At 45.4% G+C, this 24,680-nt stretch overlaps 3 protein-coding genes across 7 annotated transcripts; 1 reads left to right on the top strand and 2 right to left on the bottom strand.

Moving 5' to 3' along the window:
* Positions 1 to 560: 560 nt before the first annotated feature.
* On the top strand, positions 561 to 3,621 carry prkar2ab (protein kinase, cAMP-dependent, regulatory, type II, alpha, B). Of its 4 annotated transcripts, none has more exons than XM_029826539.1 (11): positions 561 to 870; positions 1,278 to 1,313; positions 1,385 to 1,524; positions 1,594 to 1,700; positions 2,188 to 2,341; positions 2,422 to 2,523; positions 2,600 to 2,674; positions 2,746 to 2,811; positions 2,995 to 3,115; positions 3,235 to 3,393; positions 3,482 to 3,621. In XM_029826539.1, the coding sequence occupies exons 1-10, from the start codon at positions 636 to 638 to the stop codon at positions 3,357 to 3,359; spliced, it is 1,161 nt and encodes a 386-aa protein (XP_029682399.1). In that variant the 5' UTR covers positions 561 to 635; the 3' UTR covers positions 3,360 to 3,393; positions 3,482 to 3,621. The 4 variants fall into 4 exon arrangements, with proteins under 4 accessions (XP_029682399.1, XP_029682398.1, XP_029682397.1 ...); XM_029826537.1 differs by having other exon boundaries at positions 562 to 870; positions 2,983 to 3,115; XM_029826538.1 differs by lacking the exon at positions 3,482 to 3,621 and having other exon boundaries at positions 2,983 to 3,115; positions 3,235 to 3,395.
* Positions 3,622 to 3,882: 261 nt separating this feature from the next.
* Positions 3,883 to 19,480, bottom strand: LOC101067722 (msx2-interacting protein). Its single transcript, XM_003973275.3, has 15 exons — positions 19,182 to 19,480; positions 17,897 to 18,211; positions 15,391 to 15,867; positions 15,141 to 15,295; positions 14,362 to 14,562; positions 14,116 to 14,267; positions 13,911 to 14,036; positions 13,703 to 13,816; positions 13,448 to 13,561; positions 13,262 to 13,362; positions 5,780 to 13,115; positions 5,598 to 5,666; positions 5,314 to 5,508; positions 5,071 to 5,229; positions 3,883 to 4,815 (listed from the first exon to the last, which is right to left on the bottom strand). Exons 1-15 carry the CDS (start codon positions 19,262 to 19,264, stop codon positions 4,684 to 4,686), a joined length of 9,729 nt encoding a protein of 3,242 aa, XP_003973324.2. The 5' UTR covers positions 19,265 to 19,480; the 3' UTR covers positions 3,883 to 4,683.
* Positions 19,481 to 20,375: 895 nt separating this feature from the next.
* Positions 20,376 to 24,505, bottom strand: fblim1 (filamin binding LIM protein 1). Of its 2 annotated transcripts, none has more exons than XM_011613835.2 (8): positions 24,357 to 24,505; positions 23,188 to 23,554; positions 22,603 to 22,754; positions 22,087 to 22,180; positions 21,822 to 21,991; positions 21,385 to 21,563; positions 21,181 to 21,301; positions 20,376 to 21,088 (listed from the first exon to the last, which is right to left on the bottom strand). In XM_011613835.2, the coding sequence occupies exons 2-8, from the start codon at positions 23,531 to 23,533 to the stop codon at positions 20,978 to 20,980; spliced, it is 1,173 nt and encodes a 390-aa protein (XP_011612137.1). In that variant the 5' UTR covers positions 23,534 to 23,554; positions 24,357 to 24,505; the 3' UTR covers positions 20,376 to 20,977. The 2 variants fall into 2 exon arrangements, with proteins under 2 accessions (XP_011612137.1, XP_011612136.1); XM_011613834.2 differs by lacking the exon at positions 24,357 to 24,505 and adding an exon at positions 23,824 to 23,984.
* Positions 24,506 to 24,680: the final 175 nt, after the last annotated feature.

Below are 24,680 nucleotides of genomic sequence, written 5' to 3'. Positions count from 1 at the left end.
CAACATACAGCTACGAAGAGACCTGCAGATGGGGGGGGGGGGGGGCAGAGAAACAACACAAGAAATAACATCATCACTCAGTGAGGAGGAGAGGGGACGCCCGTCATGATGTCTTAGCTCAGGTTGAAGTCGCTAAGGACGGGACGGTCTCCTCGGGACCACGTCTGGATGAGTTCAGTTTTAGAACTCGCCAATGTGCAATGATCCAACTAATGGGAGAGAGGGAGACACGCTCTAAAATGAAGCTGTATCTCCTCATTGCCTGAATTTTCAATCTAATTTCAGCAAAATGAGAAACATGTAACACCTCGGATTGCTGACTTATTACCCTAAATCTGGGCGACGTTGTCCAACGTCCCATCGTCGGGATCTGACGCAGTGTCCATCAGGCTGATTCTAATTACATCTGATGCAAAAAGGCACGATCAATATTTTCCAACAGACCCGAATTAAAGGGATCAATGTGATGCTGTTAGAGAGCCGAGGGGCAGGAGGAGGAGCCAGTCCGCACCTCCGATGGTGCTCCACATTCAGCTCTGTCCATCTGTCCTCCGGGGCCGGCAGGTGCCGACGTCTCAGATCTAAATATCAGTGAGTTCTAGCCGTCTCCAGCTGTGACCTCTGCGCCCCAGAACATGACTGCTGTTCAGATTCCGGTTGGGTTGAAAGAGCTGCTGCAGGGCTACACGGTGGAGGTGCTCCGCCGCAGACCGCCAGACCTGGTGGAGTTCGCGGTGCAGCACTTCACGCACATCCTGAGCGTCCAGAGGAACGACCAGAAACTCCGGCCAGCGAGGAAGGCCGTGACCTTTGTACCCAAATCAGGCCCCGACAAGGAGGAAGAGGAGGAAGAGGAAGATGACCCCAAGAGTGAGTCATTTTAATATTATTAGTCTTACTCACTGAAAGCATCTGATTATAAAAGCAGGCAAAGTTTATTCTCTTGCAGCGAGGAGACACGTCACATGTGTCATGGCAGCCTCCCTCTTCCAGGGACTGGCAGACGACCTTAGACTGATGATTAAATGTTTTGTCTCAACGCTGTGGAACATCCCATAGTTATTTCACAGCATTCACGTATCTCAGCTGTTATCTTCCACCAAACAAGCCTTCAGCAGGAACCAGGCCTGTTCTTATCGCCCTGCAGAATTAAAAAGCATCCGACGTTTCATTTGTTCCAAAAGATTAAATATTAAAGGTTGTGATTCATCCAACACTGACACACCTCTGCCCCCCCCAACCCCCCCCCCCCCCCCCCCCCCCCCCCCCCCCCCCAGAGTCCACCACCGGTAAATACAGCCGCAGAGTTTCAGGTGAGTAATGGAGAACAATGACCATGTCTTCCACAATGCGCCGTCTCAGCGCGCTCCCTGTCCCGCCACAGTGTGCGCGGAGCCGTACGACCCCGACGACGACGAGGACGACGACGCGGAGCCTCGCGTGGTCAATCCCAAAACTGACGAGCAGCGCCGCAGACTTCAGGATGCCTGCAAGCACATCCTGCTCTTCAAAACTCTGGACCAGGTAGACGAGCAACCCTGCACGGTGGTGGGGGAGGCGGCCCCAGTGACGCAGAGATGTTGTTCTCTTCAGGAGCAGTTCTCCGAGATTCTGGACGCCATGTTTGAGGTTCTGGTCAAACCTCAGCAACACATCATCGACCAAGGAGACGACGGAGACAACTTCTATGTGATTGAGACGTAAGTCAGATCTATTTTGTTGGATGTGATGTAACTATATTTGCTCGCTTAAGCTCCGGGGTTATGCCACAAGCTTCACTACAACGTATCATTTATCTTTCCTACATCATGACCCCTGCAGCCCCGGTGACCTTGAATTTGACGCGCTGTTGATGGGAATCTGCAGTTTGGCTTCGGTTCCCATACAGTTTTCTCCCTTTATTGTCTTTCTTGGGGGGGAATGTGGCTTTTAATTGATTGTTTTTTGCCCCAAGTCATGACATATTGACACATTGATCAGCTGCTGCTGGACTATCAAATGAGGCAAAAGTGTGTTAGGACACCGGAAATGCATCATTGTGAAACACTTTGCGGTTACAATGGGTCCCCCTCATGGGGGGGTTTAGGTTGCTGTTGGGGTTCAGGGAACCCGGTTGTAGCTTCTGGATCATGGACCTTATTTCCGCTGAACAACATCGTCCCTCCTGCGTGTCCTCTCTCTTCGCAGGGGTACATTTGACATTTTTATGAAAAAGGACGGGGCGAACCTGTGCGTGGGAAAGTACGACAACAAGGGCAGCTTCGGCGAGCTGGCCCTCATGTACAACACGCCACGAGCTGCCACCATTGTGGCAACCCAGGACGGCGCCCTGTGGGCCCTGGTGAGTCCAGCAGAGGATGAGGATGGCGACGGTGATGATGATGGCAGGTCTTCAAGGCTCGTTGTCGCTTCTTCTTCTAGGATCGCGCCACGTTTCACAGGCTGATTGTCAAAAACAACGCAAAGAAGAGGAGGATGTACGAGGCCTTCATCGAGTCCGTCGCTCTCCTCAAGTCTCTCGAGGTTCAGTCTGCACAAACGTCAGTCACCTCACGGTGTCGCCCACCTGTTGTCTGATCGCACCCGTCTTTTTCTCAAGCTGTCAGAGAGAATGAAGATCGTGGATGCTTTGGCCGCCCGAGGGTTCAAAGACGGGGAGCGCATAATAACACAGGTTTATTCAACTCCTCACCGCTGGTTTTAACAGCGACTTTGGTTCGATAATGACGGCGTTTGTATCTGCAGGGTGACGATGCCGACTGTTTCTACATTGTAGAATCAGGCCAAGTGAGGATAATGATCAAAAGCAAAGTAAGTAAAGTGCCTGTTAGAAACAGCTTCAAGTGTTTTTGTGTTGCAGCAGTCTGAGCGGCACAAACAAGTGAATGTTTAGCTTAACTTAAACGTGAGAACATATAGCATACCTCTGTTATGCATGAGTGAAACCACAACTGTCATGGGGTCACCTCGTGTCTTACGAAGGTCTCTGAACAGAACAACGTAGAGGTGGAGGTGGCTCGTTGCTCTCGGGGACATTATTTCGGGGAGCTGGCGCTGGTCACCAACAAACCTCGTGCAGCTTCAGTTTATGCTGTGGGAGAAACCAAGTGTTTAGGTAGGAACACCGTTTAAAAAGGTTTTAGTGGTCCAAACCCTCCCCGGAGTGACCCCCCCACAATCCAGAAAACATGTCCAGAAAACATGTGTTACTTCTGAATTCCTTTGCTCTTCCAGTGATTGACATTCAGGCTTTTGAGCGTTTGCTGGGACCCTGCATGGACATCATGAAGAGGAACATTTCTCTGTACGAAGACCAGCTGGTGGCGCTGTTTGGCTCCAGTGACGATTTAAAACACTAGACCGTAGTTGGAAAGATGTAGTCAAACCGAACAGGTTACACACGTTAATTCTTTGTGTAAAATGATTTAAGGTATTATTCTTAAACATTAAAAATTAACTAAATTAAAGCTAATCTCAACAGCATTCAAGGTCATTCCAGGTCATTCCAGGTTCACTTCCAGCCCACTGCTGAAGACGACTTGGACTAAGAGCACCGTCTTTTCGAGTTTGAACATCTGCTTGTCTTCAGTCCATTACAAGGTCCAAACTATGAAGCAACGTTTCAGTACTGGATTTGTTTCTATGGTCTAAACCTGATGCTCTCATCACCCAGCTCCACCACTTCAGCTGGAAATTTCACTGGTAATAATACAGCCGGAACGCCAACATTTTAGAAATGTTCAGCTCCCGAACTATTAAATTACAATACCTAACAAGTGTGAGGTTTTCAGTGAAGTTGTGTGTGGAACTTTTTGTTAATAGCCACTGACAGCGTCATCTTGGTGCCAAACAACACATAAACAATGAATCGTGTCATAAATATTCAAGTTTTCTGCAGGTTGTTTTATTTGAGTTACAAAATATGAAGTGCCATCAGCAAACTCCACAGCACGAGTCTGCCAACCTTCTTCTGTTAAAGTATTTACACCCAAAAATCAAAGATATCCATCTATAACTCCACACACTCTGTTCTGGTACTTCCCAGAGTTCAAGTCTGACAACATGTCCGAGTTTCATTGTCAAAGTTTAAATATTTAAAATATTTACAATATCGATAATCCAAAACTCCCAAAATGTACTGCGGCTTGCAAAAGCAGGTGTGTAACTGCTTCAGTAGTGAGAAGATCAGCAGAGCTGGTGGAATAAAAGGAGCTGTTAAAGGTGGTCCTCTCCAAGGTTTCACATCTTCCTCCTCCAATGGAAACTCGGGCAAGGCTGTATGTACATAAAAGGTTTTGTTTTTAGCCGCTGTGGCATGATCATTTCATGAAGAATCTGACAATCAAAAAAGAGGCCACACAGATAGTCACTTATTTACCATCCTGATTTTTCTTCAGAGCATCTCCAAACATTAAAATAGAACTCTAATAAATAGAAATACAGCAGAAAATGGTCAAATAAGACTGATTCTGGTTTGGTCCATCCCTGAGTTCTTTTGAGAAGGACAAAAATACCAGAGTGAGGGGGGGAAGGAGAATAATAATTAAAAAAAAAAAGCAAAATGTTAATATGTTACATCCTATATGTTTCCACTGGGTCCAGGAAAAACAATTTAATTCCTCCGGTGTCCAGAGGCTCCTCAGGGAGAACCTCGGGGGGGTGGAGGACTCCCAGCGATGAAGGCTATACAGAGGTGATGACAATCATGAGGTGTGGAGAGATGCTCGAGATCCTGCTGAGAAGATCAGGGGCCAGCTGGGATAAGTGGCTTTCCGAAAACTCACATGGTGGGAAGATATGTAGCACGTAGGCAGGCTGGGGAGAAACACGAGTCCACGTCAACCTTCTTTAAATGTGATCGGAAATGCAAGATTACAGTTTAAACTTGGTTTGTTTCCATACTATAATAAGTCCCCTTAAAAAAGGATCCTGTTTTATGTTCAAGCATAAACAGAATTCCTCTTAAGAGGTCGTTACTGCTACTGTTATTAACACAATCATTTAAATAAAAAGACATTAAAAAGACATATAAAAAGACATTCATTACATAAATCTGAGTAACGGACTCACCTGATTGGAACCTGGGTTGGGGATATTGATGATACCAGCAGCCAACTTTGTCTGCAAGTAGTTAATAAAGGCAGCCTTAAGAGCTTGAGTTTGGTTGAGGACATCGTCTTGATCTCGTCCACAAGGCAGAGCCAGGAGGAGACAGAAGTCGCTGTCCCCCTGCAGAGAAGACACAGGTACGTGCCATTAACAGATTAACAGGTTAATTAAAACCAGGAAATGGAGAAGAGGAGCAGGACATACCGTCATTCTTCGGGCTACACTCTCCAGTTGTGACGCCTCTAGTCTCATTCTCTGAACAATTCTAAGTAACGTGCCCCCCTCTTGTAGGGGCAGGGACCGATGAGCCAAAGCTTTGTTGCCACAAACAAAATGCAACTGTACTGCGGCCGTGTCGTTCTTCAGCGCCAACAATCCTTGCCATACGATCGGGTATTTCTGGGTAAATGTCACGGAAAGAGCCGTTAGTCAGAAGACACTCTGCAGACCACCTGCCGACACACTCAACGGTCATGAATTGGTCTTACTGTGAGCAACTGCACCATCTCCACCGGCTGCGTCCCCTTGGTGTCGGGTTTAAGCTGATGCTCTGTGTTCTACAAGTTCAAGAAAACATGGCGCGACTATTAATAGAGGTTCCGAGGTCTAGAAATGTCAACAACCGACATAAGACTAATGTGTCCAATATTTTAGAATATCAAGAACTCACCACGGTTGTCGTAACACTCATTGGGGGCTGATTAAGTCCCACCGTCATCTCTGGTATCTGAGGGTGGATGTTTCTGGGGTTCGAATACACCCCCGAGTATTCTGGGAACGAGCCACTAGGTCCTGCTGTCATCAGCGGAACCCGTTGGGGAGATGCCATTGCCTGTCCCGACTGCCGGATCATCATTCCTTCTTTGGAGAGAGGAGAGTGCGCCCTCTTGGCCTCCAACGGCTTCGCCATGTCCTTCTCTGAAACTGCTTTAGCTAACACATGTGCCCTTGGGGACAAGGAGAGGGGTAGACTGGAAGGTGCCGAGGAGGATGGGAGGGTGTCTTGCATGTGCCCAGAAAGGGGGTCGGTGGCTAAACGGTCTCCCTGCTGGTGCAAGAGCATGCACATGTCTCTCTGCATCATGTACGATTCCAGCTGGACGCTATTTCGCAGCGGTCCACGAGGGTCCGACTGCATGTTCTCTGGTTTTAGCTGAGAGGAGGATTGTCTAACAGAAGACTGGTGGACACGTCTTTGTTCTTCTTGCTCTCCCTCGTGACTCCGCATAGAACCGGTGTTCACCTTCAGGACTTTGTCTCTGCCAACAGCCTGGGGAGAGTTGGGCCGCTGCTGCAGGGGGCCAGACCAAGGGGGGCCAAGTGAGTCAGTATGCATCCCATAGCTCATGACAGAGAGAGGTGGAGTATTCACCCTTAGATCTCCTTGGACAAGATGTCCTACTGGAATGGACTGGGTGGCACAGTGAGGAGACATGCGCCCCAGGCCTCCGGGCACACTGTGGGGTTGCATGATGACCGACTGTTCTGGGTGATGGACGCCCGACATGTATTGTTGCATGGCAGGAAGGCCGCTGGTCAACATGACTGGAATAGCCTTTGGCGAGGAGGAGCCAATGGGGGAGGACACTTTAGCAAACGAGTGCGGGTGGCCTGACTTGCGGGGAGACCGTGGTTCTTGTTTGACTCCACCAATATGCGAAGGAGCTCTGTCACCTGATCCTGCGAGGAAGCCTCCGTGGTTGCCGGGAGGGGAGGGCAAATGGGGGCTTATGGCAGGACTTATGGCAGAGGTCCACGACGGTTTTGCTGCATCGGCGCCGTGAGAATCAGCGCCGTCCAATTTCTTCTGATGCTTGAGTGACATGTACTCCTGGTGGTAACTCACCGACTGCGGGTTAGTCTGCGACAGACGCTTCACAACACCTTGGGGCCCGCTTTGGTAGGCAGACTCCATTTTTTCCAAAACTGTGTTTTCTTGTTTAATTGGGGGCATGTTTGGGGGCATTTTGGCAGGATGACCATGGTCCGACTGTGATGAAGATCCCTTCTGAAGCCCTGAGTGGGAATGACCGTACATTTCCTGTTTTATCTGGGGAATGGGAACCAGCTGTTGAGATTCAATATCGCCAGCAGTCGCTTGAGGAATCTGACTGATTTTGGCGCTAATCCTTTGTGGTCCCTCCGTTTTCTGGCCCGAGTGGCTCAAGACCACAACCCCTTCGGATGTGTTGACCCTGAGCCCTGGGCAGGATCCTGTACCAAGCGAGGAGTTATCAACGATGAAGCGAGCAGCACTTCCCCCGTCCTCACAAATAGATGAGCCGTGATACGACACGGGATCGTCTTTCCCGGGCCGATAGGTGGGTTTGGGCAAAGGCATGTCCAAACAGGGAACGTTGGCAATGTTGGAGTTTAACTTGTCCTCGGGTTCGGGAGGATTGCAAACGCGGCTGATGACAGAGGTTCCCGTAGATGCAATGACGGAGATGACAGACTTGGTCTCTGGAGAAGGGAGAGAGGCTGGTGACCGGACAATAGCCGGAGCTGGATGCGGTGGAATTCTGGCCTCGGGTATCGATGGTTTATCTGGAATGTTGCAATCAGTAGGGTTGTGATCTCTCATACCGAGATTACTAGCAACAGAGCTACTTGCTGGCAGTGACATATTTTTGTGTTTCATAAGAATCTGTCTTAAATCACTTGTGCTGTGATCCATATCCATGTGTTCAGCTTCTGGGGGTAAGGACTGGTTTTCCTTGGAAGCCAAGATCATAACAGGCGACGCAGAAACGCCAGTTTCCTTGGGATGGTGCCAGTCTGGTGGAGAGGTGGGATTTCTGTGGTGCACTGGTTGAATGGGTCTGATATTTGGCCTGCTGGCTACTGGAGATGGAGAAATGGCGATGCACTCGGATGGCACCGGTGGCGGTTTGGGGCGTTTCGGGCTCTGAGACTGGGGGTTGACAGATTTGGGATTTTGAAAGTGTTCATCAGACGGCGGCCCCAACTCTGTCTTGCTATCCGAGGGTTTAGCGACTGGAGGCTCAGGTTCTGCCTTCCAAGAAGTAGCAGTGATAACCGTAGTGACCGTGGCCGATGGCGTGGCTTCAGGAGCACTCTTGGCGGTGGAAGCTGTGTTGTCTACTAAAGGCGTAGCCAACTCCTCACCTAATAATTGTTCCTCTTTTGAATCCTTTCTTACTTGTTTTTGAACTTTAGAGCGTTTGGGCGTTTTTGGTCTTCCTTTGGATCCCTTTTTAGGGGTGACCTGAAACACAGACTCTTCTTGTACAGCTTGTGGAGTCGTTGAAGCTTTTTCTTCCTTGGAAGGCCGAATCAAGTCTTGCAACTCGGGTTCTGACCCTAAATCCTCGTTCAGAGGGGGGACTTGGTTTACGGGAACAGATTCCTCTGAAGTTATTGAGTCAATAGCAGCCATGAGTTCGGTTTCACTGGCGGGATTTGAAGGCTTTTCCTCTTCTTGGTCAGTTTTCATTTCAGGGGGTGGGATGGATTGTGCCGGGAGCTCTGAAGGAAATGTTGGTTCTGTGAGTTTCGCTATGTTCTCCACAGCCTGCTCCAACTCTTGCTCCTGAGAAATGAAGATTTTTGGATTTTCCGACACCTCTTTCTTTTCCAAAGCGGCATTTTCCTTTACATTACACGAGGCCTCTCTATTAGCAGGAATATTTGAATTACTGTCGCTGGGTCCCATTTTTTTGTACAAATCCTCTTGATTACCAAGTTCCATCTGAAGGAGGTCTTTCACCTCTGTGACATTTAGAGTAATTTTGAGGTCTTTGAGGACAGGAGATTTCGGAGTCCTTGTTAATTTAGCCTTTCCTTTGACACTTCTGTCTTTTTCCAAGATGGACTTTTCATCTACAGGAGAATCCGTTTCTTTCCCATTTGATTTACCCTCACGAACCTTTTCCCGGAGATTGTCCTCGTCTCTTCCCGGGTCCCTTCCTTGTTTGTCTCTCTCCTCTTTGTGGTCAACTTTGAGTGCTGAATCTTCTTTGCATGAACTCGATGAATCCTGCAAAGCCCTGGAATACTCATCTGTGAAATCCATTTCCTGGTCGTAGTCCTCCGGTTCCGTCATTTTGACTCCTTTCTTCATTGATCCAGATTCTAACACTGCTGCGACCTGAGTCGAACAGCTCTTCGTTCCGTGAAGGGATGATTTTCCTTTTGACGTCCTTGGAATTTGTTCACCATTTTCTGATTCGTTGGAGTCTGTGTCTTTATTGTCCAGTTTGGGTTTTTCTACTTTAACTGCTGAGCTATCTTCGCACGGTTTGCGATTCTTTGGGGGGCGGCCGCGTTTCGTGGGAGCAGGAGCAGGCGCATCGTGCTCGGGGTTTTGCTGCGTTGCACTTTTGTCTGTGCGTTTGCGTGCAGGCCGCGGGGACTCCAGAGCATCCTTTCCAGAGCGAACCGGTGCATCGTCTTCAACGGGGGTCGCATACACAGACCTGACATTTCTCCGTCTTGCTCTTCCCAGCGGGATGCTCTGCTGCTCCGATGTGTCAGAGTCCAATCCGTGCACGGGAGATTTACCCGCGGACCTCAACTCGGCTCTTGGGGACGAGCCGCGTTTTAACTTCTCCTTGTCGATGCGCTCGCTCTTACGCGTTGCTTGTTTCTCTGTACTCGATGCAGACAAGACTGGAACCGGAGTGACTTGAATGGGAGACGGTTTGCTCTTTTTTGGTTGGTTTTTCACTTCTTTCGATTTTTGGTCCTTCTGGGGCGGGGCGACAGACTCCTCTTTGTCTACTGCATTTTCGAGAGACATTTGCACTTTGGTAATTTGAAGTGTTTTCTCTTCCTCGGGTTCTGTTGTCGCTTTACATGTTGACGGGAGCTCCGTCTTGGCTACATCCAAGTCCTCCGTAACAACAGGTGGCTTCTGAATGTTGACTTCGGGCACTTCGGGCTGTGTGGCTTCAAGATCCAGCTCCGTTTCCGAACTGCTAAGAAACTCATGAGAATCACGGCTGCATAGTTTGTCTGTAGAAGGCGACTTTTCATCTTCGGTGACAATTTGCAAATCGCCTTCAGGAGGAGAAAACCTGTCTTTGTCATCCGAGTCGGAGAGATCAGCTGCTGCCAGTGGCTCATTTTCAGAAACCGATGGCAACTCGGTTGGTTGTTGGAGCACAGAGGCCACAGTTTCATCTTCTTTCACCTCATCCAGCAGAGACGGAGGCTGATCAGGGGCAGGTACGGGGTTGGCAGCAGCACTTTTCTCTTCTGGTGATGCAATCTCTTCGATCACAGGTTGGGTGACTGAAATAGATGCAAGCTGTGGTTCAGAAATGACCTCTTCAGCAGGACTGAGGGGTTTCGGTTCTGGCACTCTGACAGATTCTACAATTTTCGGGGGCTGCGTAGTCTGTGGCTGTGGCTCTTGCGTAGAGTTGATTTGCTCTGCTTTCTCACCCAAATCAACGGGGTCTCCTTTTGTTTCTGGCGGAGTCTGCTGAGTTTTATTCTTCTGTTGCTGTAATCTGGTAAGTTCTAAGAATCGACTATGAAAAAGAACAACCGGCCCCGTATCGAGCTCTCCATCCACTGCTCCCTGCTGCCCAGGCTGTTGATTGGGTGGGTGCTGGTGTTCTTCGTGTTTACGCTCCAGGTGCTGAAGTCGTCTAGAATCCAGCTCAAAAACGGCACTATGAAGGAAGCGAGATGCAAATAGTTCCCTGCGTTCTGGCTCCTCTGGTTTGGGTTCTTCTTTCCTGTCATCAAGTTTGTCTTCAGACTCACTTCGGATCTTTTTCTTTTTCATGTACCAGGAGGGTGTCGGTCGTGGCGCCGATTCTACCTTTTCAGTATCCTTTCTGTTGCGTAAACTTGCAAAGTGAGAATCGTAGTCCAAAAAGGACCAGTTGTCCTCTCTAGAAGATGAAAGTGATTTTGCACGTTCAAGCAGAGCTTTTGTGTCAGGCGTGATGGTCTGTTCGAGTGCAAAGGAGTAAAACTTGTTTCTTTCGAGATGCGCAAGCTTTGGGTCTGAAAACCTGTCGACCCTCGGCCTCTCTGAAAGTGGCACAGACGTCGATGGGACTGCAGAGTGAGATTTGGCGTCTTCCTCGGGGTCAGATCGGACTTCGCCGGGCTCCAAGTCATGCCAGACGCCATAATCCATACGCTTGTGATTTTGAAGGCTTTTACTGAGTGTTCTGGAAAAGTTCAAGTCGGGCAACAAGTCTTGTTTAACTCTACTCTCCCACCTTTTCTGTTGCTCTTCTTCTGCACTAAGTAAAGGAGTGTTTGGTTTGTTTACTTGCGTGCTGTGTGTCCTTTTGACCAAAAGCTCAAGATCTGGATGAGTTTTCTCCTCACATCTAGCCAATTCTTTATGAGAGGGCTCCACTAAGTCCTCATCGTTATGTTGAGGGATCTGCTGATGGCCCGGAGAGGTGGTATTGTTCCATTCCGTATCTTCGTTTTTTTGTCTGAAGCTTCTGTAGACGCGTTCCCTTTTAGTCCCCATATCAGGGTCAAATTGGTCAAGTTTCTTTAATTTGTGAGAGGGAAAATTATCCGTGACATCTTCGGGAGGTTTGCCGACTTCATGCACTAGACTTCGGTGTTCCAAGTCCTCCGCGTCACTACCCTGAGGACTTCCTGGTTTGTCACTTTTGTCAGACTCCAGCTGCTGCTTCTGTTGGTTCAACCGCCGATTCTGCTCCATCTGCTTGCGATAACTCTGAGAGAGGTCAATATCAACGTGGTCCTCCTTGGTTTTAGCCTTTTTATCCGTGTCAGCAGCATTCTGGGACCCCATTTTAAAAGAAGAGTGGTGTTCTTGTTCTCCAACATTGCTTTGTTCTGTGATCCCCTCGTGTGAATACTTCCTGGATGAAGTAGGCCCTGGATGCCGTTTTGAGTCCAAGGGTTCCAAGGGTGCATCGACTTTATCTTTTTGGCCCCTTAGATCATCTTGACAGTCCTTCTTGGTGCCACTTTTTTCACTTTTGACTCTAATTTCCCTGCGTTGCGACTCTTTGTGTTTGTCCACGTCCGACTCCTTCAAATGTGTGGGACCGGTACCCAAGTCAGAAGACTGGATCGGTTCTTCCTCCTCGTGCCTGCTCCTTTTCTGACGAATGGTTCTCCCACTGGAATCGGCAAAACGTCTTTTTCTGGCTGCGAGGCGATCCGATTCCACAGATGACTCTTTCCCATCGTTTCCAGGATCAGACTTGAGGTGTTTCTTGACACGATTCTTTTCAACCAAGTCGGAATTCTCACTTTTGCTAACTTCGCTTTTTACGGACTCGTGATGCGGTGCCGATGATGGGGTTCCAGTATCGCTATCCCCTTTGGACTTCTGCCTTTCATTTGCTTCCGGTTCTGATCCCCTCACTCTTCCCAAACCTCCTTCAAATCCTGGGTCTAGCTCTGATTCAGGGAGAGAGTTGGTTGGGGATTGCCCTTTGGCCTTTCTTGATTTACTCTTCTCAGCTTTGTCTTTGTCACCCTTTTCTTTTCGTTTAGCACGTTTGGTTTTCTCAGCGCCGGCAGGTCGATCGATCTGGCTGGCCTTTTCACTTTTTGAGGAATGTTCAGGCAAGGTCTTCTCAGATTTGTCAAAGTGCGGCGATGACATGGAGCTCACGCTGCCGCTTCGCTCGGACTGGCTGTAAACTCTTCGTTCTGAGTCTCTTGGCGCGCGCTCGGAGGGCGATGGTGACACAGATGGAGTAACAGTTCTCCTAGAATGGGATGGGCTCCAGCGACTGCGATCAGCCTCAAATCGTTCTCGCTCCCGCTCTCTCTCTCGTTGTATATACGTGTATTTTCTAATGTCTTGCTCAAACGGGTCTCTGTAGTCTCTGTAATCTCTTGGGTCATCGTGATATCGTGGGTCGAAGTGATCCCCCTGATAGTGTTCAAGTTCAGGAAATCGATCTCTGCTGCGAGCAGCGTACTCTCTTCTGGCTTCTTCTGGATAGAGGCCAGGGGTTCTTATGTTCTCATAGTAGGCCCTTTCTGCTGCAAACTCATGGTATGGAGGTCTGCGGTCATCTCTGTAGGGAGAGGCCAGAAAAACGATAACGGTCAAACTAAAATTTCAGTCGGATCTCTTTGTTCCGTTAAAGTGCAAAAAAATTACACGTTTTTCTATGTTTGAAGTATTTTGTAAGCTGTGATTATAGTAAATTAAAGCATATACCGTCTCTCGGGGGGAATTTCATAGAAGTCTCTAATATCTTGACCAGATGTCTGCATAGATCTGTAGAATGCCATCTGACTCTCTTGACTGGCAAAATCCACCTTTAACATCGTGAAAACATGTATTTAGCGTTCAACGCGCAATGATTGAGAAATATTTCCACTTATAACATGAGTAATTATTTACCTTGATTTTATTACCACCAATTTTCCAACCTTTGGTCTCCCTCACAGCTGCCTGAGCAAAGTCTGTGTTGTTATATAAGATGAGCGCCATCCCTTTCAGTCGATCGAACACGACCTAAATGGGGGTTTTAGGAAAGCTACAGTTAGAACTTTGATAACTGTAATAAAAACTGTTGCTACTAAACACAAAACACAACAGCATTTTAAAACAGCATTAACATATTTTGGTAATTTGAACAAAGGTAAAAGATGGTACCTTCACCACATGTCCGTGTCGACAGAAATGTCGGGTGAGGTACTGCTCCGTAATACTGGGAGCCAAACCATCCAACCAGACACATGTTGTAGGCATGCTCTTTCCAAAGCCGAGCTTCAAACAGAAGTTAAAACGTTTACATTAGTTGCTAGTTCAGGTCATGGCTTAAATGTAAAGAATAAACGGCCACATCTTTTAGCACAAATACCTTCAGCCTGTTGCTCCCTAAATATTCTCCATCCATCTTCTTAATGGCTTTGCAGACACTGGCAATATCAGAATATTGCACAAAGGCATACTGAGGAACTCCATTGACTTTCTTGATGTCAATGTCCTTTAGAATACAAAGTGACTCATTAGAATTTTTTTTTTTAAAAATCGTAAAAATATTCGTATATAAAACGGTAGCGCACCACAATTTCTCCAAATCTTTGAAAAATGTCAAGCAGTTGTTGGTAACTGGTGGTCTTCTCCAGGTTGCCTATGAACAGCGTCCGTGTGGCTTTTGGATGGAACTCATCGATCCGCCCATCCAAGGGTCTGAATTCATTTTCACTCTCCGTTTCTGAAATAGAATTATGAGAGTTATATTAATGACATGAACAAGCCAAACGGTTTCTGTTGGATATCTTCACAACAACTCTTGCGTCATTGCTCACCGGGGCCGTTCCAGGCAGTGACTTCAATAAGCATCCCAAAGAACAGCTTTCCTTTAGACACCGTGAGGGCTTTCTCTTGATCCTCCTGCTGCCGAAAAAACACCAAACCATATCGGTCCTCTGATGCTCCGTGAATCTGCACCGAGGTCACCTTCCCATGTTTCTTGAATTCATGAAAAAGCCCGTCTTTTAAACTCGTGTCTGTGGAATAAAAGGCAAACAATGATTACAAGTTCCACATGACAGAACAAATAAACAAAATTGTTCTTTCAGAATATCATGTTTGACCCAAAAAAATCAAGCATCACGGGGGCCAATTCATCATTTCATTGAGAAAATAATTGTTGGCAGTGATGCATTCAGAAAACTAAGCGATCGGGTGCAAAGTCAGACTCAGAAGTTTGTGACAAAATTAAAATGACATTAAGTTCATCTGCTGTGACGGATCCATACACCTGCCTGACCACTGACCGGCAAGAGACAGACAAGGCAATAGCAAAATACGTGTGAATATGAGAGAACCACTATTTTTTCAAGGTATAAAAAGCCATTTTCTATTAACAAATGTAATGTGGCGACTATATTATTTCCAATTTTACTATTACAAGCCTGTAAGTCGGCGTTTTGCAGGTCTTTCAAAAAGAGTAAATCTGAAGAAGTCTGAAAAACAGACAAAGTTGCACCAACAAACCAGCAGCTTTCATGTATATTCATAAATTACTCAGGTAGCAACCCATGGTTTTAAAACCAAGTGTATAGCTTTAAACCTTTCCACTCACCTGTTGAGCGCACCGGTAGGTTTTGTACTTTAATCCCAAAGCTCCTTCGAGGCTCATCAGAGTCGAGGGCAATAGATGACTGAGTAGGTGCGTGAGCTGCTGAAGACTGAACGGAGCGAGGGCGCGATCCATCACTGGAGCTGCTGTTTGAATCGCTGATTCAATGGAAAAAAATGATCAGTTTACACCTGCAGAAAAGGTATACGAGCGCTGGTAAGTTATAACGGACTACTACTAATAATCATCACACCTGCCACTGCCCGTGCTGCTCGTGCTGCTGACAGAGTCAGAACTTGAAGAGCGGCTCCTGGAATGAGATCGCGTCCCCCTTCCAGGGGACAGTGGCGCTCTTTTAGGGGAATGAGGAGTTTTTGAAGTTTGTCCCGTGTTCCTTTGCGGCGAAGGGTGTCTGGACTGTGAGGAATGAGACGAGCGGCTACGGCGGTGATGGTAGGTTCTATCAATGTGCCGTCCTCGGTCATCTCTGTACAGGTCACGCCGTGCGGAATTAGTGAGAGCGAAGGGGTCTCGGATTCTAGAGTCAAAATGTGGATCTGATGCCTCAAACGTTCCCCCAATAGCACTGCTCCCTGGGCCGGCAGCAGCAAACAGGGAGCGATCTCTGTAATAATCAGCGTTATAATGACGCCCTCTGTCAAATGTGCCACTGCGTTCGTGGTGTCCATATGGGCTGTGATCATACGCACGTTCGCGGCTTTCTGAGCTCCTGAAAAATAAGCACAGAATAAACAGGGATAAATAATAACTATGATCTAAAACAACAATGTAAAGATATCTCCGTAAGGAGTCAGAACGCTCCAAACAGCAAACGACAATAGCACAATGAAGGTAAAAGCGTGTAGGAAAAGAACAGAATAATTACCTAAAGAGAAGGCAGCTGATAAATTTAGTTGAGTCCTGGCAATAAAATGATGTACCTGATGGTTCATTTGTCAAATCTCCTCGTTGAACACAATTAGAAATGCTAAAAAATTGCTATAATTTTCAATGGCTTATATTGAGCACATTGTGCTGTCAAACAATATGAATAATAGCAATTTAAGCAGGCAACTATTCAGGTAACCTAGACTCCATATCTGGGGCTTAATGTAAATTAAATAAGCACTCTTGTGACGGCAAATGTCACTTGAACAAGGTTGAAATTCTTAGATTTTATTAGTCAGATAATAGAATTAAAGATGGCTACGACAAAACAATATGCAGAGGGTAGAGCAATACCAACCTTTTGAAAAAAGGAGTTACTGAAACTATTCCAAAATAAAATCTAGGTGGTCAGAATGTGAGAGCCCAAATGGAAACAGCAAGTGGAAAAAAATATCAATTGGTCTAGTTTGGGGAAAAAAATGTTTTCCTTGACTTGTACTGCACACTTTCTTCAAATTCTGTGGAGAACCGGGCCAGTGGATAGTTGATGTATATTCCAGAGTGGAGATACTTTTGTCTTCACTCAATGGAAAAAAAGAAAAATGCATTAAATACAGAAATGGTCTATTTGATGGATTTCAGGGCATGTGGTCATTAAAAAAAAATGTGACGGATGTCAACGTAAATCAGCAAATTCCAATTTCAATATAAAAATTAATTTATGCCCAAATGCAAAATTAATTATCCAATTTTGTCTTGTAATCATGGGGCGCAGTATGTTCCAAAATTCTGTTCTACGAGTCAAAAAGTATTCCAATCTCGATTGCCGCAGTACATAAAATCCGCAGTGACGTAGCATAATTCCAGCATGGATTCATTTATTTCTATAGCAACAGGATTGTTTCTTCACTGCGGAGTATTTCAACGCGCTTGGTTATCTTCAGGTGGCTGCAACATACTGGAGTGGTCTTCTCTTTCCTGGAGCTTCACTCAGCTACATCCAACGTCAATTAATCCAAATGATGGACAGCTACACTGATCCAGACAATGGTCCACATCAGTACATCCAACACTGGTTTATGGTATAGTAGCGATCCAGGAGGTTACATCCCAAGTATGAAGGTCTTCGTGTCTTCATGGCCTTCGCTCCTAAATGAAAGTAGCTCCGCAAACTTCGCTAGTCGATTGTTTAGATTCTGTCTTCCTGAAAAGTCTTCTTAATCCAGCCTCCAAAGGTGGAATACACATGTGAAAGTTAATCTCACTCAAAGATGCCTCAGCCTAGTACATACACGCTACCATCCTGTTGTTCAATGGTTAAATCCAGAACAGGGTGTATCCACAGAAGAGGGAAAAAAAGTAGTCCGACTATCAGTGGTTGCCAGTAGAAAGAAAAAAATGATAACTGGAAAAGGAATATCCTCAATTATGTATCAATAATTAGGAGAAAAATATTTTTTAAAAAGTATATCCTTCATAATAGGGATTTACATCCAGGTTTAAGGGATTCCAACCTTGCGACAAAGTTAGATCCGAGATTTAGGAGAAAGATATTTTCAAGATATCCCGAAGTTCCTCGTGGTAGTTTCCCACAAAATGCAATAAATCCAAATCTCACCAGGATATTCCTTGTATGATGTAATATCCAAGGAGATGTAAAACCTTGATTTCTAGTTACCTTACCAGATAATGTGCTGTAAACGCATCTAGATCCCATGGAAAAGCCCAGTCAGTTACGATGAAAAGTGGAAGAATCCCTAATTACCTTTGTGTAACCCGGCACATACGAATACCCCACTATGTGTGTAGGTTTTACACTTATCCAATACCTTGATTCCCCTGGATTTTAAGGGGTGGTCGTGTCCACTTACCCATCTATTCTCCTTTCATAACGTCCTTCTCTGGTGTGAAGGGACACAGGTGGACCAAACACTGACCCAACTGTTCCTCTAGAGAATCCTGTAACGTCTCGACTGCTAGACGGTGAGGTGTCTTCAAGGCCCCGAACAGCGCTGGGAACTGACCCAGGTTCATTGTAGTCGGTCCGTAGATCCCGGTCTCCCATCTTGTTGACAGCATTGTGAGCCTTCTGTGCACTTTTAATATCCACAAAATCCACAAAGGCTGCAACACCACCCTCTGACCCTCGCTTCCGTAGCACTTTAACACTTTCCACACGCCCATACCTGACAAGGGAGAAAATAAAATCAAATTAACAGCAAATAAGGAACGATTTCAGCTGTATGGAGAACATCTGCAACTCGTCTGCAGCCGCTAAAGATGTATTCTTCCCAAGAGTTGCCAAACGAATATTGCTTAAGAAATAGCTCAAGCATAGCAGCGTTATTAAGATGGTGTTTGTACGACTACTGATGTTGAAACCATATTTCAGATTTCGTTCATCTACCATAAATTAAAGAACACATTACGGTGTCAGTAACTACGAATAATACACACAAGTTCTTAATAGAATGAACGGACTCAATGTGCGATCCTGTGCAAAATACTTCTTTATTTACTCCCGTCTTCAAATCGTACATGAATAAAAGATAAGCGACTACTTAAAGCGTTAATGGAAATCTTTTTATGATTCCCAGTCGGAATTGCATGCACACTAACTTAACAGTTCAACTCAACAGCAGCGACGGCTACCGACGTCAACAATTTGCTAACATTTGGTTAGTAGCCCCGATCTGTCGCAGGGTTTAGATTGTATCATTTAACCACAACAGGCTGAAACCACTGGTGAGAAAGTATGTCTGACGTGTCCAGTTAAACTGGTTTCTGACCCGCAGACCAGACTGTTGGCTGCCCGTTGGGCTTGTGCTAGTCATGAAAAACGTCTCGACTTCCCACAAAATGGTTGGTCGATTGGGTGGTAGCTCGGTGGCTAGTTTGCCTAGCTAACACGCATCCTTACATTAGCAAAAGTTAGCAAAATAATTTGAATCGTAGATACTGGCCAGAAAGTTATACATTTGCATATTTTGTGGCTTAGTAAACCTACAGGTGCTTGTAAACGAATGAACGGCGTTACTCGTAAGACTTAAAACGATTAGCGTTAGCGGCATTAGCTTTCGTCGCATGCTACACAGCAACACTACTGCGCCTAGCGCGCGCTGCTCCTCAAGAAGAGACCCCTCTTGCGTAACCTACCTTTTAAAATGCTCCACAATTTTCTCCTCTCGGACATGTTCGGGTAAATTTCCCACCCAAAGGTGTCTGGTTTCCCGAACCATTTTGCTCTATGCTTTCCCCCTTTACACACATATGATCTTGCACGTTCCTAATCCCTGCCGGTCGGAGATCCGCCTGAACAAAATGACCGACAGTGGATTCCGTGAATAATCTGGGCCTGGTAGCCTGCTGTCCGTTTAGCTTTAGCCCCCTGCGTCCTCGATACGCGTACGTGAACGCGCGCGGCGCTCGCTCCCGTAAACACCGGGAGCGAGCTTCTTCGCGCCCTCGCGTTCACCGAGCCGTGCGTCGTTTGGCCGCGAAGAGGCTCAAATTACAGCCAGTGAAAAACATTTTCCTTTAAAGCCGTCATGTGTGTTAAGTGATTAAATACATTTATAATTTATATCAGGTGAAACACATTAAAACGCGCAACAGTTTGGGTGGGTGGGCTCTATAGGTCTGGCCACGCCCACCATGATCTAATTATTGATTGACGACGTTGCGCAACCTTTGACGTGTTCATATTTTGACCTGACAACGAAGAATCATTTCAGAGATTAGGTGATATGAATATGCTGAAAGCGCATTCGAAGTCCTTTGGATCCAAATGTCCACTGTGAATAAAGCATTTTTACAAAGTAAAATATATTTATTTGCTTTTAGTCTGTGTAGATTCTCAATCATCCAGGTCATCGTATCCAAGGTAGTTTTCTCTGTCAACTGGACTGTGTTTCTTCTCTTTGCTTTTAGTTGCATGAAAATAAGAACTGTTTGTCCCATATAAGGGAGCAAAAGAGGAAAAAAGGTTTTAGTTAAAATGAAAGTAATGATACGTATGGATTTAAACATTTCCATGTAATTACACGCAAGATGCTACAATTTGTGGTCACTTTTTGTACAATGTTTTGTGTATAGCTGCAATTATGTCTGACTATTTAATGTGTTTTCCATAATGCCGTTAAGATTTTGCCCTGTCACGCCCTGACTACATCAGAGCCATATCTAGAATCAGTTTAACTCAAAGGTGTAATAATGGTTTATTGATATGATGTGTGATGGGTAATGCAAAACGTACAGTGTACAATATTACTGTACCCGTATAAATATGAAATATATATGGATTTATGTATTGTACCTGCTGGGTATAAAAATGATAATAAAAATTACAAGTATTTTGAAAAAAAAGAAGGTTTATTGAATGTTTTCAAACACACATAAATGAAAAGTTCCTCTTTTTGAGATACAAAGGTTAAATTAAATAACTCAGTGGCGGTCTAATTGAGTCTTTTATTTTATCACTAAATGTGAAGAATTCTGCCGAGCAGAAGTCCAGTGATCTTGTGGATGCCATTAGATTCACATTCAATGCATCTTCAAGTTTTGGTCCATAATGTCTTCTTTTGGATTGTGCACTTCTATAAAAGCTCCTATTCTGTATTTAATATATGTGCCTGCGGTATGGGGATTATAGGCTTAAATTTGAGTATATCTTGTGATAAAATATATATTTGTTTACTATAATTTAATTGTTTTTTTTATAGAGAGTATCTTTTTACTGTTGTAAAATGGGTAGTGATATTTATTATACGTAATAATTTGATTCATAAATACTCTATATGGTGCATTTTGTATGGTTATGGAGTGCAAAACAAATCAAGTGAAAGAAGAATAGGATGCATGAAAAGCTCGATATATGATTAAAATGACTTCCATTATTGTATTATATGAAAAAAAAGGTTTTTTTCTGTTTGTTTGGGGTTGTTTGTTTTTTATTAGAGCTGGCCAGAAATCAGACTGAGATGACAGGCCTTGCAAAGCATCCTCCCATCCAAAGGATAGCAGCCATGTTCATTTGGTTCTGGAGAAAGCTGGATGACACAGACCTGCAGGAAACACAGTGAACAATGGCGTTTTAGGTCGCATCTGTGTTGTCGGTGGGTTTGTACGCAACACTGTTTGCTCATTAATTGCCTACCTGGCATCTGTAGCAGTTCTCATGGTAGGAGCGCCCCAGGCACTCGACGATGTAGCTGTCAGTGCCGTCTTCTTTTGGAATGATTGAGTGGTTGCAGGCATTGCATTTTGGAGCATACTTCCTTAATGCGTAATTTAGAGGGAAGAAAACATATGTTAGGAACCTTGTTATTATTTTTAATTATCGTCTAAAACTCATATCAACCTGTAGTAATCCTCAAGGCAATAAACTTCTCCGACTTCTCCCTGAGCAAATGCTTGCTCTCCAATTTGCTGTTTGCATGTGGCACAGGTAAAACAAGCAACATGGTATGCTCGCTCCAGTGCACGGACCACATTGTCTGTAATGGCATCACCACAAGCCCAACAAAGTTCCAGGCTGGCCTGAGGGAAAAAGGAAAGCAGATTTAAGAAATGCAGGCAATCTTTGTCAGTCGTTCATTCGTTTTTGCTTAAAAAACTTCTATCTTGTTGCTTTTTGCTGCACTTAACAACCATAAGCTCAGCAGTGGTTGCAGTTGCCACAGTTTAAGGAAGTACAGAAATCATGTCTTCAAAGAGCAACATCAACACAAATCATGGAGGATTTTCAGTAGCTTGTGTTGAGTTTCGCTGACGTAGCCGAGGCTGTGTTGACTTCACCTGGTAGCAGTCTGTGCACAGCGGGATTCCTGCTTTGTTGTAGTACTGTTTCCCAGCCAGGGGACAGTGGCAAGACCTACACTGGAAGCAGCCATCGTGGTACGTCCTGTTCAAGGCCTCTATTGCAGGTTCAGAAAGAGCCACGGGTTTCCGACAGAAGCCACACACCTCTGCAGCTCCCACAAACACAAACGGCAAAACAGGTTAGAACAATGTTGTCGGAGCACAGACATCTAAAGTCCAACCGGTATGTGTGGAAGGTCACCTTTGTTCACGCTGTCTGTATCTTGGCCATTCTTATGAATCCCATGTGATTGTTTTTCTTGATTAAACCTACTGGCTGGTGTCTTTGTTTGCACCTTAAATGCAAAACACACTGTCAGTATAAAACTATATTAACTCATTATCTGAATGTAAAACAGACATGTTTAATGCTAATGACCAAGATCATTAAATAACCCTACAACAGTATACAGTATATCACGTGTCCTAGCTATATAATACACAACATTGCAAAACATTAGGAAATTGTATAATTAGAATTTTAGAATAAGATAGGAAATCATTTACAAAAGTAATTTAATTATTTTTTTCATTTCAGATACATGTTTCACCATAAATACATTTTTACAGTCACCTAGGAGATGAGTCTAAGCGACCATGATGGTTATTGTGATTCTCTCTGGACATTTTCCGGCAACAGTGTGAAGCGTTTCAAAGATAAATGGCAGCGATCTGTGAAAATGGGTGGAGGAAATGTACATTTTGCAGGTCTGCATACCTCTCTGTTGTAAACTGGATGCTGACCTGGGGTCAGAGGGTGGGGGACATTTGCTTGGACAGGAGGAGGTGGGGGAAGTGCTGATTCTTGGGAGATCGAGGTTTCCAGAGATGAAGTCAAGGCAGCAGGAGGAGGAGGAGGAGGAAGATGATCTGTTTTGCCAGAAATTATATATTTTTTACAACATATAGCATGTTTAAGTTTTCTTTTTATAATCTAATGTCCTCAAAGTCAACGTCAAAAACCCATCTCGCACTTCTTCCTCAGCGATAAAACATGAGACTTGCATTACCCACAATGCATTGTGCAACAAGAATCCAGCTTAAGGGTTTTGGAACTCTCCTTTCACTAATCCTTAAAGCCAAAAGGTAATTTATCAAATGTCATACAGTTGCTTCAGGAGACAAAAACCTGATGGCAGTTCTGTTTACATCTGTTTCAGGCAGGAAAACCCCCCAAAATGAGTCAAGCATGGTTTCATTATCTTATTACATGATTAAAAACAGACTTTTGAATACATGTAGGTCAGTGAGTGTGTTAATTCTTTAGAGTATTTTTTAGTCAAGAAGATTTTTTGACAAATACCTGCAGCTTTGCAGTCACCTTCTCGTGGATTTCCTCGGCTGCACTCCGGTTCTGTGGGTTTTGGGCTCTGTGGAGGAAACACTGGGACCGAGGCCGCTGCAGGACTCCATCCTTTGCTGTCTAACCCTCCTTGAGTCCCGGGCTGTGAGCAGTCCTCTTTCTTACGTCTGGCAGAAGGGATGCTGTCACCCGGATGAACTCGCACGGCCGTGTGTTGTGTGTCACAGGCAGGACTGCTGTGGGCTTGGAGGACGGGCTGCTGCTGTGTCACAGTAGCTCGATGAGGAGATGCCAAAGTGATGAAGAAGGAAGACACCATTCTCTTCTGTGGAGCTGCAGATGCCATGGCCGTATGAGACCCACAACCCTGAGAAAAAGGACACAGCTATTGTTATCTACTCTCAGCTCTGTGCAATGTGACAGTAACATACAATAAAATGCCTTTATTACTTTAGTGGATTGTTTTGTGAAACAGACCTTTTTAACCTGTCTTTCCCTGCAATATTTAATAAGTGCACACACCCACTGTACCGACACTGCTGCCACAAAAATGAATGAATCTGGACAAAGCAGAGATCTGAATCCCATATAAACTTTCTTGTGGCTGAAGTCTATCCTGACATACGTGGGACAAACCTGGATAAAGAATCCCCTTCCCTGGTTCTGAAGCTCCAACTCCTGGTTTGTTTTCCCTCCTGTAAGCTTCCACAGAAAGAACTCTTTACTCCAGTAATGAGAGTGCGACTATCACCCAAGGCCACTCCTTTTCCTTCTGTACCTCCCTCCCCAGATCTCATCCAGTGACCCCTCCTCCTCCTTCTCCGGCTGACTGACAATACCACCTCCCTCACAACCGTAAAAGGTGAACAGTTAATCCCGGGTGAAGTGGGGCAAAAAACATGACACATTTGTGTATTATGAAAACTTGGCAGGAAAACACACTGACTCTCTCTCTCTCACACACACACACACACACACTGGCCAGCGTGCACGTACACTTGCAGGAAGGATTTCAACTGTTGAGCAATCTCAACCAAGCAAACTGGCATTTGGAAAAATGATATAAAGCATCATGAAGGGTGCCATAAAGGTTATGAACTTCTACAGAGTGAACACACAGTCACCAGCCACTCCTTGATCTCCTAACATGCAGCAGAAGGTGACTGTACCTGCCTGATCCAGCACTTCTCTGTATCTCCCTCTCTGTTCTTTCTCTCCTGTGCAGCTCTGCCTTATTGTTCTGTCAGCTTTATTTTCCCTACCTCCCTCTTGAGTCTGCCTTGTTTTTTTTCCCCTTTCCCTCTTTCCTTTTTCCCTTCCCCCACTGCATTATTTCATTGACTCACTATCGCTGCGTCGATATGTGCGATTCTGCTTCAAAGACTATAAGTGGACTTCATCCCATTCTGTCACTGTCCGGCTTCTTTGCAAATGTGATTGTGCAAGAGCGGCTACGTGCACTGGGGTATGGAGAGGAGAGAGGAGGGGGCCTC

Source organism: Takifugu rubripes, chromosome 19 (genome assembly GCF_901000725.2).
Source record: "Takifugu rubripes chromosome 19, fTakRub1.2, whole genome shotgun sequence".
In the NCBI taxonomy this organism is placed as follows: domain Eukaryota; kingdom Metazoa; phylum Chordata; class Actinopteri; order Tetraodontiformes; family Tetraodontidae; genus Takifugu; species Takifugu rubripes.
The sequence above is the reverse complement of the archived record's forward strand: the minus strand, read 5'-3'. Positions and strand labels throughout refer to the sequence as shown.

Bases quoted from the DNA above. Each gene is read 5' to 3' on its own strand.
- LOC101067722 (XM_003973275.3), bottom strand. From the start codon at position 19,264: ATGGTTCGGGAAACCAGACACCTTTGGGTGGGAAATTTACCCGAACAT. The intron at 5,230-5,313 runs GTATGTCCTGCT...TCTTCTCTGCAG, and splicing joins GTGTAGCCCGAAGAATGACG to GGGGACAGCGACTTCTGTCT. The intron at 4,816-5,070 runs GTGAGTCCGTTA...GTTTCTCCCCAG, and splicing joins CCAACCCAGGTTCCAATCAG to CCTGCCTACGTGCTACATAT.
- prkar2ab (XM_029826537.1), top strand. From the start codon at position 636: ATGACTGCTGTTCAGATTCCGGTTGGGTTGAAAGAGCTGCTGCAGGGC. The intron at 1,701-2,187 runs GTAAGTCAGATC...CTCTCTTCGCAG, and splicing joins AACTTCTATGTGATTGAGAC to GGGTACATTTGACATTTTTA. The intron at 2,342-2,421 runs GTGAGTCCAGCA...TTCTTCTTCTAG, and splicing joins ACGGCGCCCTGTGGGCCCTG to GATCGCGCCACGTTTCACAG.
- fblim1 (XM_011613835.2), bottom strand. From the start codon at position 23,533: ATGGCATCTGCAGCTCCACAGAAGAGAATGGTGTCTTCCTTCTTCATC. The intron at 21,564-21,821 runs GTGAAGTCAACA...TTTTTCCCTCAG, and splicing joins TGTGCACAGACTGCTACCAG to GCCAGCCTGGAACTTTGTTG. The intron at 21,302-21,384 runs GTTGATATGAGT...TTACGCATTAAG, and splicing joins TGCCTTGAGGATTACTACAG to GAAGTATGCTCCAAAATGCA.